General features: G+C 37.2%; 1 protein-coding gene across 12 annotated transcripts in view; it reads right to left on the bottom strand.

Moving 5' to 3' along the window:
* Positions 1-22798, bottom strand: part of ADAM32 (ADAM metallopeptidase domain 32) — a 181765-nt gene that overhangs the window by 137517 nt on the left and 21450 nt on the right. For all 12 annotated transcript variants that reach the window (XR_013352994.1, XR_013352993.1, XM_077849240.1 and 9 more), the window contains 4 exons: positions 21812-21888; positions 20407-20569; positions 3678-3746; positions 44-115 (listed from right to left, as the gene is read on the bottom strand). Coding sequence is in view for 10 of the 12 variants with exons in the window: in XM_077849240.1 (XP_077705366.1) it covers positions 44-115; positions 3678-3746; positions 20407-20569; positions 21812-21888 (381 nt within the window). In the remaining 2 variants the exon portion in view is untranslated. The remainder of the gene's footprint in view (positions 1-43; positions 116-3677; positions 3747-20406; positions 20570-21811; positions 21889-22798) is intronic.

Raw genomic sequence — 22798 nt, 5'->3', positions numbered from 1 at the left:
TCGTATACATTTTTCTAACTAGTATGAAAAGGAAAATACTTACTGAATTTACCAGGCCAACAATTTCAATGACTTTATTTGTTACTATCATGCTATCAGAGCCCAGGTAATCATACTGAAAAACAAAATTAATTTTAAATTTAAATACAATCTGTTATGTATTATGTTTGAGACATGCTTTCCATCCACTCTCAGAACTTTGAGGATGCTTTGGGGTTAGAACAGTTCAAAATAAGATAGTTATTAATAAATTTTAAAAAGAAGCATAAACTGGATCACTCATATATGCTTGTGAAAAGATAAAATCATACACCCACCCTGGAAAGTTTAGCAGCTTCTTTCAAAACAAATATATTTACCATATGACCAAGCAATTGCACACCTGGGCTTTTTGTTTTTTGTTTTTAAGATTTATTTGAGAGAGAGATCATGAGCACAATTAGCGGGCAGGGGCAGAAGGAGAGAGTCTTCAACCCATGAGACCTGAGCCAAATCATAAGACGGACACCTAACTGACTGAGCTACCCAGGAGCCCCACACTCCTGGGCATTTATCCTAAAGAAATAAAAGCTATGCTCACAATAATCTTATTCAAAAATGTTTGTAACAGTTTTATTTCTTTTAGCCCAAAGCTGAAATGTCTTTCAGTGGTTAACTGATTACACACACTGTGGTACAGTCACACCATGGAACACTGATCATTAATAAAAAGGAACTAACTAAACCATTGATATATGAAACAGCTTGGATAAACTTTAAGAAAATTATGCTGAGTATTAAAAAAATCCCCAAAGGATATATACTACAAGATAAATGTATGCAATATTCCTGAAACCAAGGAATGGAGAATAGATTAGTGACTGCCAGAGGTCAAGTACAGGGAAGTAGGGAGAAATGGATGTGACTATAAAGAAATAATGTCAGAAAGTCTTATAGTGATGGTTCTATTCAGTGTCTTGATTGTGACAATGATTATACAAGGCAACATAGGTGATATTACTGCATGAAACTTCACATACACACACACACACACACATTAACTGCTGAAATCTAAATAAGTTTGTGGAATGTGCCAATGTCAAATTCCGTATCTATAAATCATCTCTCTCTAAAGTATAGCACCACTCGCATGTTCCACAGGACCCTCAAATTAAATATACCTAAAACTCATCATTCTCCCTCAAAAATCTGGTCCTACTTACCTTTCTACTACTTTAATTAATGGTATTATTACCTATGACCTCCCACATTCATGATACTGTATGTTCCATAAGAACAGAACTTTTTCTGTTGTGTTCACACCTGTATCCTCAATAAGTAGATCATGGCATCTACATGATGCTTAGTAAATTTATTAAGTTAATGAAGAAATCAAATCAATTTAAGTCCTTCTAATTCAACCTCATCAGTAACTTTTATAATTGCTTTTGTTCTATTATTAACTACTATTGATTTATAAATGTTCACCTTGATTACTGGAACAGTCTCTTAAATGCCTCCAATTATCCCATCAGCAATCTAGTCCCTACACTATTACAAAAATGATGATTCTAAAATGAAAACATATCACTCCCCTGTTTAAAATCTTTTTAATGAAAAAAAAATAAAAATAAAAATAAAAAAATAAAATCTTTTTAATGATTCTCAGGGATCCCTGGGTGGCGCAGCGGTTTGGTGCCTGCCTTTGGCCCAGGGTGCGATCCTGGAGACCGGGGATTGAGTCCCACATCGGGCTTCCGGTGCATGGAGCCTGCTTCTCCCTCTGCTTATGTCTCTGCCTCTCTCTCTTTCTCTCTCTGTGACTATCATAAATAAATAAAAAAATTTTAAAAAATTCTTAAAAAAAATAAAAATAAAATCTTTTTAATGATTCTCTATTACCTTCAGGATAAAATCCAAACATAGTATCAGTTTTTCAATTTATCTCTTTCCATTTTCCTTCTTCAACTCTATGTATTAATCACCCAAACTTGCAGTTTTGTTGTTGTTATTTTAAAAAAAACCTTCTCTCATATTTATTGTCTTTGCAAGGAAAAGTTTTTCACCAAGTCTTCCCTGGCCCTACCTTCACCTCATTATCCAAATTAACTAATCCACAAACCATTCCCCAACCATCTCCTTTATCAGGATCTCACACCCCAGGCCATTATTCCCTTGTCCTAAACACCTAAGAGGCAGGTATCAGACAACTAGAGACAACCCCTACATCCCAGAATCCACTGAAATTTTTCAAGCTAGCCAACCCTAAATCTGTTTACTTTGCCTCACCTTTTCTTTTCCACAGAAATCATAATCAGGTCTCCTGCTCATGTTTTCCCCTTGCTCCCTCTGTCTCCTTATCTACTTCCCCATATGGCTTCTGCAGAATGTGCCATATTCTCTCCTCTTGGGAACTGTGCATAACAAACTATCTCTCCAATAGCAATTTCATCTCCTGACCTGTTGGCCCCACCACACATGAATAATAATAAAACACCTACTTACATGCTTTTATACTACCCTAACTAACTAGCCTATACTAACTAGCCTATACTACCCTAACCTACTTTAACATACCCTAAGCTATGTGTTTCCATGCCTTTCTCCACCACTGGACTGTGTTTTTATACTACCATATGCTGCCTTCGAGATAGCACTGAATTCACTAGATTTAAAATTTGTGAAGACATTGAAGACACTTTCACTGTTCCTCTTTATATGCCCAGCATCTAGTAACATAGATGCCACAGTGGGCTCAATGTTTATTTTCTTATATAATATGTAAATATGTATAAAAATATAGAAAAGGATGTTTAATAAATATCACATGGCTGGCAAGCCTGGAAATTTGGACAAGAAGCTTTTAAAACAACTTTCAAAGTTTGTAACATAATTCTGAAAAAAACAAGGATTTTTATAATCTGGAATATTCTCTGGAAATCTAGCTATCATTATTATAAAAATCTTAATTTTCTCTTAAATGTTCCCTTTGTCCTTTTCTCCTATATTCTAATAAACCAAGTATTTTCATATTCTTCTCTAAATCCTACCTGTCTCTGAATCTCATCTCTGGCTTTCCTGACAAGCTCTACAAATAGAAGTGATAATGTGTTTGATTCATATTCTCTGTAGTATTCCATAGGCATGACAATTAAACCCTTATCATCAGAACAAAACCTGGAAAATAGATTTTTACCCCTGTTTTCTGAAGTCTCTGAAATCTAGAGGAAATAAAGCCACACCTGACTAGATGCACTAGAACAGGTGAATCTTTAAAAACTACTTAAGAAAAAAAATCTCAACATAAGCAGTTCTCATACTGTCATCACTTTTGTGCCAATAAATACTTTAGAGGGCAAAACATTCCCTAGGCTACATACTGCTAAAAGCTTAAAGATTTTCATCCAAAACAAATGTCACCATCAAAAATATTGTAGATGGAGAGAGTTCCTATAGATGGGAAGTACAAGCATAAAAATCATTTTGTTCTTCAGGATTTTTATGTAAAGATTTCAAGTAAAACATTTCTGATAGAAATATGTAATTTTGAGTATTTGGTTTTTCAGTTTGCAAAATTTTCCACTGTTCTCCCTATGATATGTAGTAAAAATATGGGAAATTTTAAGTTACTTTCTAGGTAGGGATAATTATGCATTCACACCAAATATGTAAAAGCAAAGAAAAATAAAAATACATACCAAAGCTTTATCCACCACAATATGTATTTCTAAATAAAGAGGAATTAAATCTGGAACAGCTGATTCTGGCTGGGAAAGAGAGAAAGAGCACTTATAAGCATATAAAATTTTCATAAATTATTTATTCTGAACCTTTAAAATTATTTTCCCACTTTATTGAGGTATAACTGACAAAGAAAAATCATATATATTTAAAGTAAAAGATCTGATATTTTGATATACACATGAATTATAAAATAATTGCCATAATCAGGCTAATTAACATATTCACCTCATATAGCTACCATTTTCTTTTTTGTGTGTGCATGATGAGCACACAGAAGATCAACACTCAGCAAATTACAAGTTTACAATACAATTTTGTTAACTATAATCCTAGTATTGTACATCTAATCTCCAAAAGTTACTTACCTTGCATAACTGAAACTTTGTACCATTTGACCAACATTTCCCCATTTCTTGTCCTCAGCTCCTGGCAACTACCATTTTGCTCTTTGCCTCTAGGACTATTTTAGATTCCACATATAAGTGAGATTGTGTAGTATTTGTCTTTCTGTGTGTGGCTTATTTCCCTTAGCATAACATCCTCTAGATTAATCCATGCTGTCATAAATGGGAAGATTTCCTTCTTTTTCAAGGCTGAATATTCCACTGTATAAATATATATATTATATATTGTATTATATTACATTATCTATATAATATATATATATATATATACTCTCAAGATACATGAGTAGAGGTATCTCTTCAAGATAATAATTTCATTTCTATGGATATATACCCAAAGGAAAATTTCTGGATCATAGGCAGTTCATTTTTAATTTTTTGAGGATCCTCCATATTCTTTTCCACAGTGGCTACAATAATTTGCATTCCCATTAACAGTGCACAAAAGGTCCCTTTTCTCACAGCCTCACCAACACTTGTTATCTTTTTGGTAATAGCCATCCTAATAGGTGTGAGGTGATATTTCCTTGTGATTTTGATTTGCTTTCCCTTGATGATTAGCGATGTTGAACACCTTTCATACATCTGATGGCCATTGGCCATCTGTATGCCTTCTTTAGAAAAATGCCTATTTGGGTCCTTTGCCATTTTTAAATATCATTGTTTATTCTTGCTATTGAATTGTATGAGTTTCTTATATATACTGAATATTAACCTCTTTTCAGGTACATGAGTTGCAAGAATTTTCTCTCACTCTGCAGGCTGTCTTTTTATTTTATTGACTTTTGCTGTGCAAAGAAAGATTTATTAATTTGATATAGTCATATTTATTTTACTTTTGTTACCTGTGCTTCTGGTGTCATATCTAAAAAATCATTGCCCAGATTAATATCAAAAAGTTCTCCCATGTTCTCTTCCAGGAGTTTTATGGTTTCAGCTCACCTTTTAAATCTTTAATCCATTTTACCACAGCATTTACAGGATATGCTAAGTTGTCTGCTTGTTACCGTCAGTTAACATCAATATATTGTGCTTTAAGCTTCATAGCAATGGACTCAAGTAATAAGAATATTTGTTATATGCTATGTTACTATCATCTATGTAGTTATATTACATACTATAAGTGATAATGTATTACTCATTAGATCTACTGTTTACAGTTTGTGTAAAATAAATAAAACAATAAGCATTATCTAACCATCTCATCTATTTTATCTGCATATCAGAAATAAATTTAACTTCTGCTCTACAAATTATTTAGTGTGGAAGACAGAAAAAATGCTTACATTTTTCACTCCTTCTTATATCAATGTCTTTGCAATATGATTTTGCAGGGCTTCACACCAAAAGATGAATGTATTTTGTCTCATTTCATTATGGGTTGGGCCTTGTAACTTACATTAACCAAAAAATGCAGAGGAAGTTTTGGTAGGCCAGGTCTGAGTCTGGAAAGCTTACACACTGCCATTCCTGCACTTAGAACCCTATTTATACACAATATATATAAGCCTGAGCCGGCCTGGTAGATAATAAGAAACAAGTGGCTTATTTACACCCAAATCCAAGCCAAAACTAAAGAGTACTTCATGAAGAAAGAAACTGCTGAATTTCTGAAAGATAATGCTACTATATTGGAACTTACCTATTACCGTATCCCCACTCCCTGGCTCAGTGGTGGCCATGAGGATGGTGGCCCTGCTTCTGATGTGTCTTGCTAGTATCAAAGGGGGCAATACCAAATTTTTTCTCAAAGAATTATGGTTGTGTGTTTTGAGCTGTCTGGTAGTTCCTGAAGGATTGGCTCAAGGTTTGCCTTTGATTCCTCCATCCTGGAACTTTCACAGAGTTGAAGTGAATACTCAGGTAGTGTTTGTCAAAAGTATCCAAAACCAAGTAACTAGAGGCAGCCCAAGATGGGACAAACAAAAGGCACAATAGAGGCCTGTGAAAGAAGTGACTGAGTGGGAAAAGAGATATTTGTGGGAATAAAGGCTCTTGCATATACCAGGAAATCTAGATTAGCCATACACAGGGCTAGATGCATGCTCAGAAAAGACTTGAAAAGACACTTAGCTTTCTCCTCTGGTTGAATCTTCAGGCACTGGGCAAGAAAGAGTAAAGGCTAAGGCATACTTCTAAATGACAAGGAGAAACATTGGAGAAATGTTAAAACACAAAGGCAATCTGGAAAAAACAAACAGAAGAGTTTGTTGTTACTGCTGTTCTTGTCCTTTTGTTGGCTTCAGGCATTTAAGGAAATCTCTGCCAAATCATTAGCTAACCATGAATGGAAAACAGACCAGAGATAAATCATAGTCTATAATAAATAATAGTTTAGAAAAATCACTAAACAAACAACTACAACCCATAACAAGCAACAGTGATAAATAGTGAAAAGGAGAGAAGTCTGATTTCTAGAGCTACCACTTCATGATATTTAAAATATCCAATTTTCAACAAAAATTATGAAGCATGCAAAGAGACAAGAAAGTATGGTTCACTCAAAGGAAAAAAAGAAATGGAACTGTCTCTTAAGGAAGCCCAAACACTGGATTTACTAGACAAAGATGCTCAAATAGCAAAGGGAAACCATAGACAAAGAACTAAAGAAAACGAGAAGAATGATGCCTCACCAAGTAGAGAATATCAATTAAAATATAGAAATTTTGAAAAAGAGGAAAATCCCAAAGCTTTAAACACAATAACAAATCAATATTCACCAGAAGAATTCAATGGCATGCTTGAATGTTCAGGCAGCAGAATCAGCAAAGGTCAAAGCAAATTGAGGTTATCCAGTCTGAGGAGTAGAATAAAAAAGGAATAAAAAAAACAGAGTCTAAGAGATTTGAGGAACACCATCAAGAATGCCAAATATGCATAATAGGGCTCCCAAGAACAGGAGAAAGAGAAAGGAGCAGAAAGAAAATTTAAAGTGATGGGTGAAAACTCCCCTAATTTGATGAAATACATAAGTCTATACATCCAAGGAGCTCAAAAAAACCTCCAAGTAGGATAAATTCAAAAAGATCCACACCAACACACACAGTAAAAATGTCAAAAGCCACTGTTAAGAGAGAGTTTTGAAAGCAGCAAGATACAAGCAACTCATCATGAACTAATGATCTTCAATAATACTGACAACCAATTTCTCATTAGGAACCATGGGAAGCTAGAAGCAGTGGGATGACATTTAAAATGCTGAAAGAAAAAAGAAAAAAAGAAAAAAAAATAAATAAAATGCTGAAAGAAAAACTATCAACCAAGAATCCTCTGACAACCAAGAATTCCAAATCTGACAAAACTAATCTTCACAAGTGAAGAGGATATTAAGATATTCCAGTTAAACAAAAACTGAGGAAGTAGTTGCTTAGACATGTTATGAGCTAAATCGTCTCCTTTCAAAATTCATACATTGTAATCCTAACCACCAGTGCCTCAGCATACAACATATTTAGAGATAGGGCCTTTAAAAAGGTAATTAAATCAGGTCATTAGAGCGAGCCTAATATGACTGGTTCTTTATAAGAGGAAATAAGGATAAAAACAGACACAGAGGGAAGGCCATGTGAAGACAGAGAAAAGATGATCATCTACATGCTGAGAGAGGTCTCAGAAGAAACCAAACCTGCAAACGCCTTGATCTCAGACCTCTACCTTCAGAACTACAATAAAATAATTTAGCGTTTAAACCACCTGGTCCATGGTACTGTGTTATGATGGTCCTAGCAAAAAAATACACTACCCTACAAGAAATAACAAAGGCAGTCCTTTAATCCAAAATGAAATTACACTAAACAATAACTCAAAGAAATACAAAGAAATAAAGAACATAGTAAAAGTAACTACTCTGGTAAATACAGGAGCCAATATTACTATATTTTTGGTTTCTAATTCCGCTTTTTCCCCATATGATTAAAAAGCAAACGCACAGAGGATCCCGATCAAGATGAAAAAGTAGGAGGGTCCTGAGCTCAGGTCCCCTCATGGATACAAGGCTGCAACTATACAGAAATTAACTACCTCTGAGAATGACCTGAAGACTAGAGAACAGCTCTTCCATAGCTAAAGTTATAAAGAAAAAGCCACAGCAATAAGGATAGGAGGCGCTAAGACATAGTCTGTTTGAGACTCATATCCCTGGTGCTTCAAACCACAAGCAACAGGTATATCACAGGTCTACACCTCCCTGAAGAGCAAGCGTTCAAGATCCACATTAGGTACTCCCTGCACTTGGAGGCCTGCAGTGGAAAGACAAGCCTTCCTCATATGGCTTTAAAAATCAGCAGGGTTTAATTCAAGGAGTGTAGGAAGGCTATAGGAGACTGAGACTATGCTTTTAAAGAGCCTATGCACATATTCACTCACTCTGAGGCCTAGCACAGAGGCAACTGTTTGAAAAGTACCTGGGACATAGATGAAGATTTACTGACTAATATTAGGTGTGTATGTCAGAGTGATAGAGATTTATAAAAACTTTCTCTAAGAACAGAAAAGCTGGTATGAGCTATTTTTCTCACCTTCCATCTGTCTAGCTAGCCCAACATTGGTGGGTACCAGTTCTGATACTTTCCATTTACCTAATTAGCATTGCTCACCCCATCCCAGGGTCCCCTTGAGGACTGGCCTTGTCTAATCCATCCACTCTGGCAGGCACTCCTCCAAGATAGTCTTGCTCTATCACATCCAACAGGCATACTACCTGGCCAGGACCAACAGTCCTCAAATTGACTACCAACTTAATACACCTAGTTGGTGGCTTGGTCAGGACAAGGCCCTCCAAAGCAGCTCTTGCCTGACAGGAGGGCAGAGGGCAGCCCTGCCCATCAGTGCAACAGCAACAATTGTGATTTGGTCTTGCAGCCAATAACACCAGGGGCTATCCCTGCCCATCAAACCACCCATAGCAGCTATAGCATAGTCACAACAGAAGGGCACACACACCTCAAACAGGGGACATCCCTAGAGTGCTTCATTCCAGTGATGAGGGAAAATTGTGCTCTGTGTCCCATAGGATACCTTCTGTATAAGGCTACACCTTCAGAAAAGGAGCCATAGCTGATCTGCCTGATAATATAGACAGAAACACAGAGTCAGGCAAAATAAGGACACAGAGGAATATGTTCCAATTGAAAGAATAAGACAAACCTTGAGAAAGAACTAAGCAAAATGGAGATAAGCAATCTATCTGATAGCATTCAAAGTGATAGTCATAAATCTGATAACTAAACTTGGAGAAAATTGGATGAACACAAAGAACTTTAACAAAGAGATATAAAATATTTAAATAAAAAATAACCAGAGCTGAAGAATACAACATTTGAAAGAAAAATACACTAGAGAAATCAACAACAGATTAGAGGATGCAGAAGAATGAATGGATCAGTGATCCAGAAGACAGGGTAATGGAAAGCTCTCAGGCTGACCAGCAAAAAGAAAAAATAGTGTTAAAAAGAATAATTTAAGGGATTTCTAGGATGATATTAAGCATACTAACATTTTTATTATAGGGGTTTCAGAAGTAGAAGAGAAAAGAAACAGGCAGAATACTTATCTGAAGATATAATAACTGAAAACTTCCCTTATTAGGAGAAGGAAACAGATATTCAGGTTTAAGCAGCACTGAGAAGACCAAACAAGATGAACCCAAGAAGATCAATAGCAAGATAATAATTGAAATGTAAAAAAATAAAAATAGAGAATCTTAAAAGCAGCAAGAGAAAATTAACTAGTTACATACAAGGGAACACCCATAAACGCATCAGATGATCTTTTGGCAGAAACATTTCAGGCCAGAAGGGATTGTCATGATATATCCAAAGTGCTGAATGGAAAAAAACCCTACAAACAAGAACACTTTATCAGCAGGGCTTTCATTAGAATTGAAGGAGAGATAAAGAGTTTCCCAGACAATGGTTAATGAAGTTCATCACACTAAACCAGCCTTACAAGAAATGTCAAAGGGACTTATTTAAGTAGAAAAGAGAAAGTCATTATCTAGAAGTAGGAAAATTATGAAAGTAAAATCTCACTGGTAAAAGTAAACATAAAGTAAAGGTAGTGGATCAAACATTTATAAAGTTAGTATGAAGGTGAAAAGACAAAAGCAAAAAAAAATCAACTATATCTACAATACTTAGCTAAGCAAAAATAAGAGATGAAAATATGAAATCAAATACATAGAACATGGAGTGGAAATAAAAATGTAGTGCTTAATGTATTCAAAATAAAGAGATCATTAACTTTAAAAAGCTGGCTATATACATATGTTATATATGAACCTCATGGTAATCACACACCAAAAATCTATAATAGATACACAATAAAATAAAGACAAAAGAATCTATGCATAACACAAAAAAGTCATCAAATCACAAAGGCAGGAGAGCAAGAGAAGAAGAAACAAAGAGGAACTAAAAAATCAATCAGAAAGCAATTAACAAAGTGGCAGTAAGTAACTATCTACCAATAATAACCTTATATGTAAGTGGACTAAATGCTTCAATCAAAAGACATAGGGTAAGGGAATGGATTAAAAAAAATAAGACCTGGGCAGCTCTGGTGGCCCAGTGGTTTAGCAGCACTTCAGCCCAGGGTGTGATCCTAGAGACCAAGGATTAAGTCCCACATCGGCCTCCCTGCACAGAGCCTGTTTCTCCCTCTACCTGTCTCTCTTTCTCTCTCTGTCATGAATAAATAAATAAAATGTTTTTTTAAAAAAAGACCATATAAACTGCCCATAAAACACTCACCTGAGGCCTAAGGATAGATACAGATGGAAAGTGAAACAATGGAAAAAGATATTCCATATAAAAGAAAAAATTTTTTTAAAAAGCTAGGGTAGTAATACTTATATTTGACAAAACAGACTTTAAAACATAGACTGCAAACAAAAGACAAAAAAAGCACTACATAATGAAAAAAGGGATCAATCAATAACAATCATAAATATCTATGTACCTGACACAGGAGCACCTAAGTACATAAAGCAAACATTAACAGACATAAAAGGAAAAATTCATGGGGTGCCTGGGTGGCTCCACTGGTTAAGCATTTAACTCTTCATTTCCTCTTAGGTCATGATCTCAGGATCATGAGATCAAGTCCCACATCAGGCTCCACACTCAGTGTGGAGTCTGGGATTTTCTCTCCCTCTGCCCCTCCCTCCATTCACACAATAAATTAATTAACTAATAAATAAATAAGTTTTTAAAAAGGAGAAATTGACAGTATTACAATAATAGTTTGGAAACTTAACACCCCACTTACATCAATGGTTAGATCAACATCAATGATTAGATCATCCAGACAGAAAATCAATAGGGAAACATTAACCTTAAACATATTAGATCAGATGGACTTCATAAATATATATAGCACATTGCATCCCAAAAGAACAGAATACATATTCTTTTCAAGTGCATGTGGAACATTCTCCAAGATATATCACATGTTAGGCCACAAAAACAAGTTTCAAAAAATTCAACACTGGATTCACATCATGCATCTTTTCCACACACAACAGTATGAAACTAGAAGACATTCATAAGGAAAAACTGGAAAAAAATCCACAAACATAGAGGCTAAACATGTTACTGAACAAACAATGGGTCAGTAAAGAAATCAAGGAGAAAATGAAAATACTTGGAGACAAAAGAAAATGAAAATATAATGTTCTAAAATCTATGGAATGCATAAAAACAGTTCTACAAAGAAAGATTATAGATACACAGGCCTGCCTCAAGAAACAAGAAAAATCTCAAATACACAATTTAACTTTATGCCTAAAGAAATCAGGAAAAAAAGACAAATGAAGCCAAAAGTTAGTAGGACTTAAACAATAAACATCAGAATGGAAATAAAACCACAAAAGACTCCAAATAGCCAAAGGAGTTGAAAAAGAAAACTAAAGCTGGAAGCATTAAAATTCGAGACTTCAAGCTGTATTACAAAGCTGTATTCATCAATACAGTACAGTATTGGCATAAATATAGACAGAAAAATCAAAGGAACAGAATAGAGAAGCAGAAATTTAACCTGAACTCTATGGTCAATTCATCTTCAAAAAACCAGGAAAGAATATCCAGCAGAAAAGAAAAGAGACAGTCTCTTCAACAAATGGTGCTGGAAAACTGGACAGCCACATACAGAAAAATAAAACTAAACCACTTTCTTATACTCTGCATAAAAATAAATTCAAAATAGATGAAAGACCTAAATGTGAGACAGAAATCCATCAAAATCCTAGAGGAGAACACAGGCAGAAACCTCTTTGACCTCGGCCACAGCAACTTCTTGCAAAATACATCTATGAAGGCAAGGGAAACAAAAGCAAAGAAACTATTGGAACTTCATCAGGATAAAAAGGTTTTGCGAAAACTGAATTCAGAAGATGGCGGAAGAGTAGGGTCTCCAAATCACCTGTCTCCACCAAATTACCTAGAAAACCTTCAAATTATCCTGAAAATCTATGAATTCGGCCTGAGAATTAAAGAGAGAACACCTGGAATGCTACAGTGAGAAGAGTTCGCGCTTCTATCAAGGTAGGAAGACGGGGGAAAAAAGAAATAAAGAAACAAAGGCATCCAAGGGGGAGGGGCCCCGCGAGGAGCCGGGCTGAGGCCGGGGCGAGTGTCCCCAGGACAGGAGAGCCCCGTCCCGGAGAAGCAGGAGCTGCACCGACCTTCCCCGGCGGAAAGGGGCCCGCGGGGAGTTGGAGCAGGACCCAGAAGGGAGGGGATGCCCTCGGGCTCCCCGACACAGTAACAGAGCAACTGCGCGCCCAGGAGAGTGCGCCGAGCTCCCTAAGGGCTGCAGCGCGCACGGCGGGACCCGGCGGGACCCGGAGCAGCTCGGAGGGGCTCGGGCGGCGGCTCCGTGGGGCTCGGGCAGCGGCTCCGCGGAGGGGGCTGCGCGGCCCCGGAAGCAGCTCGGAGGGGCTCGGGCAGAGGAAGAGGCTCCGTGCGGAGGGGGCTGCACGGTTCCAGGAGCAGCTCGGAGAGGCTCGGGCGGCGGCTCCGCGGAGGGGGTTGCGCGGCCCTGGAGCGCGAATCCAACAGCGCAGGCTCCGGAGCACAGGGCGCCGGGACACAGCCCAGGATCTGGCCTCCCCCCGGGACAGGCAGAGGCCGGGAGGGCCCAGGACAGCAAGGACGCTCCTGCCCCAGCTGAGCAGATCAGCGGCCCCGCCCCGGAGCCTCCAGGCCCTGCAGACGGAGAGCTCTGGAGTTCCTGCGGGGGCTGACTCCAGGGCTCCAGAGCTGGCCCCGCCACTAGGGCTGTTGCTCCTGGGGCCTCACCGGGTAAACAACCCCCACTGAGCCCTGCACCAGGCGGGGGCACAGCAGCTCCCCCAACTGCTAACAACTGAAAATCAGCACAGCAGGACCCTCCCCCAGAAGACCAGCTAGACTGACTGACAACTTCCAGGGGAAGCCAAGGGACTTAAAGTACACAGAATCAGAAGATACTCCCCCGTGGTTCTTTTTTTTTGCTTTTTGATTTGTTTCCTTCCCCCACCCCCCTTTTTTCTCCTTTCTTTCTTTTTCTCTTTTTCTTCTTTTTTTTGTTTTTTTCTTTCTTCCCCTTTTTTTTCTCTTGCTCTTTTCTTTCCTTCTTTCTCTCCTCTCTTTTTCTCCTTTTCCCAATACAATTTGCTTTTGGCCACTCTGCACTGAGCAAAATGACTAGAAGGAAAACCTCACCTCAAAAGAAAGAATCAGAAACAGTCCTCTCTCCCACAGAGTTACAAAATCTGGATTACAATTCAATGTCAGAAAGCCAATTCAGAAGCACTATTATACAGCTACTGGTGGCTCTAGAAAAAAGCATAAAGGACTCAAGAGACTTCATGACTGCAGAATTTAGAGCTAATCAGGCAGAAATTAAAAATCAATTGAATGAGATGCAATCCAAACTAGAAGTCCTAACGACGAGGGTTAACGAGGTGGAAGAACGAGTGAGTGACATAGAAGACAAGTTGATAGCAAAGAGGGAAACTGAGGAAAAAAGAGGCAAACAATTAAAAGACCATGAAGATAGATTAAGGGAAATAAACGACAGCCTGAGGAAGAAAAACCTACGTTTAATTGGTGTTCCCGAGGGTGCCGAAAGGCCCAGAGGGCCAGAATATGTATTTGAACAAATTCTAGCTGAAAACTTTCCTAATCTGGGAAGGGAAACAGGCATTCAGATCCAGGAAATAGAGAGATCCCCCCCTAAAATCAATAAAAACCGTTCAACACCTCGACATTTAATAGTGAAGCTTGCAAATTCCAAAGATAAAGAGAAGATCCTTAAGGCAGCAAGAGACAAGAAATCCCTGACTTTTATGGGGAGGAGTATTAGGGTAACAGCAGGCCTCTCCACAGAGACCTGGCAGGCCAGAAAGGGCTGGCAGGATATATTCAGGGTCCTAAAGGAGAAGAACATGCAACCAAGAATACTTTATCCAGCAAGGCTCTCATTCAAAATGGAAGGAGAGATAAAGAGCTTCCAAGACAGGCAGCAACTAAAAGAATATGTGACCTCCAAACCAGCTCTGCAAGAAATTTTAAGGGGGACTCTTAAAATTCCCCTTTAAGAAGAAGTTCAGTGGAACAGTCCACAAAAACAAGGACTGAATAGTTATCATGATGACACTAAATTCATATCTCTCAATAGTAACTCTGAATGTGAACGGGCTTAATGACCCCATCAAAAGGCGCAGGGTTTCAGACTGGATAAAAAAGCAGGACCCATCTATTTGCTGTCTACAAGAGACTCATTTTAGAAAGAAGGACACCTACAGCCTGAAAATAAAAGGTTGGAGAACCATTTACCATTCGAATGGTCCTCAAAAGAAAGCAGGGGTAGCCATCCTTATATCAGATAAACTAAAATTTACCCCAAAGACTGTAGTGAGAGATGAAGAGGGACACTATATCATACTTAAAGGATCTATTCAACAAGAGGACTTAACAATCCTCAATATGTATGCCCCGAATGTGGGAGCTGCCAAATATATAAATCAATTATTAACCAAAGTGAAGAAATACTTAGATAATAATACACTTATACTTGGTGACTTCAATCTAGCTCTTTCTATACTCGATAGGTCTTCTAAGCACAACATCTCCAAAGAAACGAGAGCTTTAAATGATACACTGGACCAGATGGATTTCACAGATATCTACAGAACTTTACATCCAAATGCAACTGAATACACATTCTTCTCAAGTGCACATGGAACTTTCTCCAGAATAGACCACATATTGGGTCACAAATCGGGTCTGAACCGATACCAAAAGATTGGGATCGTCCCCTGCATATTCTCAGACCATAATGCCTTGAAATTAGAACTAAATCACAACAAGAAGTTTGGAAGGACCTCAAACACGTGGAGGTTAAGGACCAGCCTGCTAAAAGATGAAAGAGTCAACCAGGAAATTAAGGAAGAATTAAAAAGATTCATGGAAACTAATGAGAATGAAGATACAACCATCCAAAATCTTTGGGATGCAGCAAAAGCAGTCCTAAGGGGGAAATACATCGCAATACAAGCATCCATTCAAAAACTGGAAAGAACTCAAATACAAAAGCTAACCTTACACCTAAAGGAGCTAGAGAAAAAACAGCAAATAGATCCTACACCCAAGAGAAGAAGGGAGTTAATAAAGATTCGAGCAGAACTCAACGAAATCGAGACCAGAAGAACTGTGGAACAGATCAACAGAACCAGGAGTTGGTTCTTTGAAAGAATTAATAAGATAGATAAACCATTAGCCAGCCTTATTAAAAAGAAGAGAGAGAAGACTCAAATTAATAAAATCATGAATGAGAAAGGAGAGATCACTACCAACACCAAGGAAATACAAACGATTTTAAAAACATATTATGAACAGCTATACGCCAATAAATTAGGTAATCTAGGAGAAATGGACGCATTCCTGGAAAGCCACAAACTACCAAAACTGGAACAGGAAGAAATAGAAAACCTGAACAGGCCAATAACCAGGGAGGAAATTGAAGCAGTCATCAAAAACCTCCCAAGACACAAGAGTCCAGGGCCAGATGGCTTCCCAGGGGAATTTTATCAAACGTTTAAAGAAGAAACCATACCTATTCTCCTAAAGCTGTTTGGAAAGATAGAAAGAGATGGAGTACTTCCAAATTCGTTCTATGAGGCCAGCATCACCTTAATTCCAAAACCAGACAAAGACCCCACCAAAAAGGAGAATTACAGACCAATATCCCTGATGAACATGGATGAAAAATTCTCAACAAGATATTGGCCAATAGGATCCAACAGTACATTAAGAAAATTATTCACCATGACCAAGTAGGATTTATCCCTGGGACACAAGGCTGGTTCAACACCCGTAAGACAATCAATGTGATTCATCATATCAGCAAGAGAAAAACCAAGAACCATATGATCCTCTCATTAGATGCAGAGAAAGCATTTGACAAAATACAGCATCCATTTCTGATCAAAACTCTTCAGAGTGTAGGGATAGAGGGAACATTCCTCGACATCTTAAAAGCCATCTATGGAAAGCCCACAGCAAATATCATTCTCAATGGGGAAGCACTGGGAGCCTTTCCACTAAGATCAGGAACAAGACAGGGATGTCCACTCTCACCACTGCTGTTCAACATAGTACTGGAAGTCCTAGCCTCAGCAATCAGACAACAAAAAGACATTAAAGGCATTCAAATTGGCAAAGAAGAAGTCAAACTCTCCCTCTTCGCCGATGACATGATACTCTACATAGAAAACCCAAAAGTTTCCACCCCAAGATTGCTAGAACTCATACAGCAATTCGGTAGCGTGGCAGGATACAAAATCAATGCCCAGAAATCAGTGGCATTTCTATACACTAACAATGAGACTGAAGAAAGAGAAATTAAGGAGTCAATCCCATTTACAATTGCACCCAAAAGCATAAGATACCTAGGAATAAACCTAATCAAAGATGTAAAGGATCAGGGATCCCTGGGTGGCGCAGTGGTTTGGCGCCTGCCTTTGGCCCAGGGCGCGATCCTGGAGACCCGGGATCGAATCCCACAACAGGCTCCTGGTGCATGGAGCCTGCTTCTCCCTCTGCCTATGTCTCTGCCTCTCTCTCTCTCTGTGACTATCATAAATAAATAAATAAAAATTAAAAAAAATTTTAAAAAAAGATGTAAAGGATCTATACCCTCAAAACTATAGAACACTTCTGAAAGAAATTGAGGAAGACACAAAGAGATGGAAAAATATTCCATGCTCATGGATTGACAGAATTAATATTGTGAAAATGTCAATGTTACCCAGGGCAATATACACGTTTAATGCAATCCATATCAAAATACCATGGACTTTCTTCAGAGAGTTAGAACAAATTATTTTAAGATTTGTGTGGAATCAGAAAAGACCCCGAATAGCCAGGGGAATTTTACAAAAGAAAACCATATCTGGGGGCATCACAATGCCAGATTTCAGGCTGTACTACAAAGCTGTGGTCATCAAGACAGTGTGGTACTGGCACAAAAACAGACACATAGATCAGTGGAACAGAATAGAGAATCCAGAAGTGGACCCTGAACTTTATGGGCAACTAATATTCGATAAAGGAGGAAAGACTATCCATTGGAAGAAAGACAGTCTCTTCAATAAATGGTGCTGGGAAAATTGGACATCCACATGCAGAAGAATGAAACTAGACCACTCTCTTTCACCATACACAAAGATAAACTCAAAATGGATGAAAGATCTAAATGTGAGACAAGATTCCATCAAAATCCTAGAGAAGAACACAGGCAACACCCTTTTTGAACTGGGCCACAGTAACTTCTTGCAAGATACATCCACGAAGGCAAAAGAAACAAAAGCAAAAATGAACTATTGGGACTTCATCAAGATAAGAAGCTTTTGCACAGCAAAGGATACAGTCAACAAAACTAAAAGACAACCTACAGAATGGGAGAAGATATTTGCAAATGACATATCAGATAAAGGGCTAGTTTCCAAGATCTATAAAGAACTTATTAAACTCAACAGCAAAGAAACAAACAATCCAATCATGAAATGGGCAAAAGACATGAACAGAAATCTCACAGAGGAAGACATAGACATGCACATGAGAAAATGCTCTGCATCACTTGCCATCAGGGAAATACAAATCAAAACCACAATGAGATACCACCTCACACCAGTGAGAATGGGGCAAATTAACAAGGCAGGAAACAACAAATGTTGGAGAGGATGCGGAGAAAAGGGAACCCTCTTACACTGTTGGTGGGAATGTGAACTGGTGCAGCCACTCTGGAAAACTGTGTGGAGGTTCCTCAAACAGTTAAAAATAGACCTGCCCTACGACCCAGCAATTGCACTGTTGGGGATTTACCCCAAAGATACAAATGCAATGAAACGCCGGGACACCTGCACCCCGATGTTTCTAGCAGCAATGGCCACGATAGCCAAACTGTGGAAGGTGCCTCGGTGTCCAACGAAAGATGAATGGATAAAGAAGATGTGGTTTATGTATACAATGGAATATTACTCAGCCATTAGAAATGACAAATACCCACCATTTGCTTCAACGTGGATGGAACTGGAGGGTATTATGCTGAGTGAAGTAAGTCAGTTGGAGAAGGACAAACATTATATGTTCTCATTCATTTGGGGAATATAAATAATAGTGAAAGGGAATATAAGGGAAGGGAGAAGAAATGTGTGGGAAATATCAGAAAGGGAGACAGAATGTAAAGACTGCTAACTCTGGGAAACGAACTAGGGGTGGTAGAAGGGGAGGAGGGCGGGGGGTGGGAGTGAATGGGTGATGGGCACTGGGGGTTATTCTGTATGTTAGTAAATTGAACACCAATAAAAAATAAATTTAAAAAAAATTTAGAGAGAGAAAAAAAAAAAAGGTTTTCCACAACAAAGGAAATGGTTAATAAAGCTAAAAGGCAACCTACAGAATGGAAGGAGATATTTGCAAATGTCTAGTCAGATAAAGGGCTAGTATCCAAAACCTGAAAGAACTTATCATACTCAACACTCAAAAAACAAATAATCAAGAAATGGGCAAAAGACATGAACAGACATTTCTCCAAAGACATACAAATGGCCAACAGACACATGAAACAATGCTCAACATCACTTGGCATCAGAGAAATACCAATCAAATCCATGAGATACCACCTCACATCTGTCAGAATGGCTAACATGAACTCAGGAAACAACAGATGTTGGCGAGGATGTGGGGAATGGGGAACCCTCTTATACTATTGGTGGAAATGCAAACTCGTGCAGCCACTCTGGAAAATAGCATGGAGGTTCCTCAGAAAGTTAAAAATAGAGCTACCCTATGACCCAAAAAATGCATCCAATGGATACAAACAGTGAATCAAAGGGACACATACACTGCAATGTTTATAGCAACTGTGTCCACAATAGACAAAATATGGAAAGAGCCCAGATGTCCATCGACAGATGAATGGATAAAGAAGATGGAATATTACTCAGCCATTGAAAAGAATGAAATCTCGACATTTGCGATGACATGGATGGAACTACAGGGTATTATGCTAAGTGAAATACGTCAGTCAGAGATAAATACCATATGATTTCACTCATAGCAGAATTTAAGAAACAAAACAGATGAACATAGGGGAAGGGAAGGAAAAATAAAATAAGATGAAAACAGAGAGGGGGGCAAACTTTAAGATATACTGAACTCTAGGAAACAAACTGAGGGTTACTGGAGAGGAGGGGGGTAAGTGGGTGATGGGCATTAAGGAGGGCACTTGATATAGTGAGCACTGGGTGTTATATGCAACTGATGAATCACTAAATTGTATCCCAGTAACTAATTTTTTTTAAAAACTCCCCCTGAATCAAAAGAAGATATGCTGAGCTTTATTTAAATACAAAAAAGAATAAAATTTGACTACAGTTGAAAAAAATAGTGCCTGTAAATAACTTCCAGTATAGACACAAAGTAGGAATTTAGTTTCTTCAATTCAATTCAATTTACATTGAATGTACACTATTTTTAAAAAGTTAGAAGTACATAACAAAATGAGAATTTTAATAAAAATGTGTCATAAAAAAGTAGATGATCAAATGATGCAAGGAGGAGAAGGCAATGTACAGTTCAAAGGAAATTGTAACATTAAGAAAAGATGAGGATGTTCTGAAGGAAAGGCTATTTGCTAGTTACACAGTTTTATACAGTTAATATAAATCTGTTATGCATAAATTAAGTAAGGGCAATAATTGCCCTAAAATTGGTAATAAAACACACAAACTCACCTTTTCACTTACAAAAATGTTATAATCCACTTTGTTTTGTTCTTCTATGCCTTGCTTATCTTCAGTGTTTTCATTCCTTAATTTATAAAGAAGATGTTGATATTCAACTGCAGATTCCAAAGGCTCGATTCCATAAGAAACATTTTCAAATTGCAGTATTCCTCTGTAAGATTAAGGATAAAAATATAAGTGCTTTTAATCAATTCTGTATTATAAAACTCTGACAGAATCCAAAAGAGGGAGAAGGAAGAAGAGGATAAAGGACATTTTCGAGCTCAATATTTTGACCCAAACTCTTTACATTTTGGAGATAATTTTGAAGAAACAAAAGATCTTCTGCAATCCACAAAATTAACTTTCCATTTGTTTCTCTATATAGTTTTAAATGCAGCAGAAATTATGTAATCCATTGCCACGTGTATAAGTATACAACATTATGGTGATCAAGGAGTTCCCTGCCCTCTAAGTCAGTGACTTAATGAAACCAATAGCAACTAGAAATCTTAATGAATTTCTCTCTGGATGTTACTGCTTTTGAGAAATGCTCACATTGCTTATAATAACAAAAGTATATGTAACAAGTAAAATTTTATTTATAAAAATAAAGTTTAGCAGTAATTATGAAAAGGCATGTATTATTAATTCTTTATGTACAGAGTCTGAATAAGAAATAAAAAGCAAGGCTTTTAAAGAGTAAATAACTTTTATAACTATTCTTCTCTGAATACAGGTTACAATTCAATGGGCTACTTCCCAAAACCAAATTTCGGAGTTCCACATAACAAGCACCAAGGAACACTTATTTGTTAAAATAAGGATCCTCTACTACGAAAATGAGGATGAAGAATTTCCTAACAGACTAGAAAATTCTAGGTACTAAGAAGGAAACCCTACCATTGTTAACAAGCATTAAGAGTGTGTTATTACTAGAAAAATGTGTACTATATTAGTAATTATCTGTTTATACAGAATTTGCCTCCTCTCCTGAAAGTGATTTTCCTTGAAAAAAAAAAAAAAAAGTCTGCCTGCCTTGTTTATCTTTATTTCTCTTTATATCTCCAAATGCTAGGCCAGTAGGTGACACATGGTATGTACAAAAAATATCCATTTGCTGAAAAAATAAGCTATCCTAAACAGCTCCTCCAACTTGCTGTAGTCATTTAAATTCATTTCTGTAGCTAAGAAAGAATAAGATACAGCAGAACGAGGAGACTAGGAAATCTAAACCTTCAAGGTTAGAAACGTCTCTGGTCAGCAAAGAAAGTGTTCAGAGGAGGATACCACTGCCTTATCTCCACATGGGAATCCTCTTGAAGCTCCAAACTGAATATAAATATAACAAATTCACTGCCACCAAATATCATTAACTACAACGTTCATATATCACTGACAGAAGATAAATAACCTTAATCCAGAGCATGTGCTGAGCGTGACAACAGAATTCGGATAGCCTTCAATATGTCCCTGGTAGTAGCACTGAGCCTAGGAAAGAAAAAAAGGAAGTGGTTATTTAAGATTGACAGAACTGCCTAATGATTTCTTATTTTTATACTTGCTAGAACTTTCTGAATGTTTTCACAGGCTACACAGTTTATATATCAGTATGAATAAAGTGACATTCATGAAAAGTTTCCCTATATTTGTCACATTCACTATATTAGCTACTTTTCTGATTAATATTTGGGATTATCATTTTATATCCTGCTTCCAAAGTATTATCCCATATTTTAGGTTAAATGGTTTTCTAATACATAAATTTATGTCATCGATTAAAAGATAAAGGTTATGAATCTGGATTACTTTAAAAATCTAATATTCTTCTAAAAAGAAACACCTAAAAATTAAGGGTGCAGGAAAATTAAAGAACTAGAAAATGAAACACCATATCAACACAAACTTAAAATGATTCTGAAGCTATCCTAATACAGGAAATGAAGACTTTAAAATAAGAAGAATTACTAATGATAGAGACATTTTATAATGAAAAGAGTTTCAACTGATCAGGAAGATATGATATTCCAAATTTGAATTCACTTACTACATAGTTTCAAAACATAAGAGCTCAAATTGAAAGGATAATAAAAATAGAGAAATGCATAATCATAATAGAAGATACATTTCTGTAACTGATAAATCATGCATTCAGAATCTACAGATTTGAAGAGCATATTAGCAACCTAATATAGGTAGAATAAAAACCTTAGAATGCACTTTCTTTTTAAAAAACATGGAACATTTACAAAAATGAAACCATGTTCTGGGCCATGAAGCAAGACAAGAAATTTTAAAGAACTTGAATCATACAAAGTTTGGTCTCTGACCACAGTAGAATTAAGCTAGAGATATAGCAAACATCATCACAGGAAGGAAAAAAGGAGAGGAGGAAGATTAT

Source organism: Canis aureus, chromosome 15 (assembly GCF_053574225.1).
Source record: "Canis aureus isolate CA01 chromosome 15, VMU_Caureus_v.1.0, whole genome shotgun sequence".
In the NCBI taxonomy this organism is placed as follows: Eukaryota; Metazoa; Chordata; class Mammalia; order Carnivora; family Canidae; genus Canis; species Canis aureus.
The sequence above is the reverse complement of the archived record's forward strand: the minus strand, read 5'-3'. Positions and strand labels throughout refer to the sequence as shown.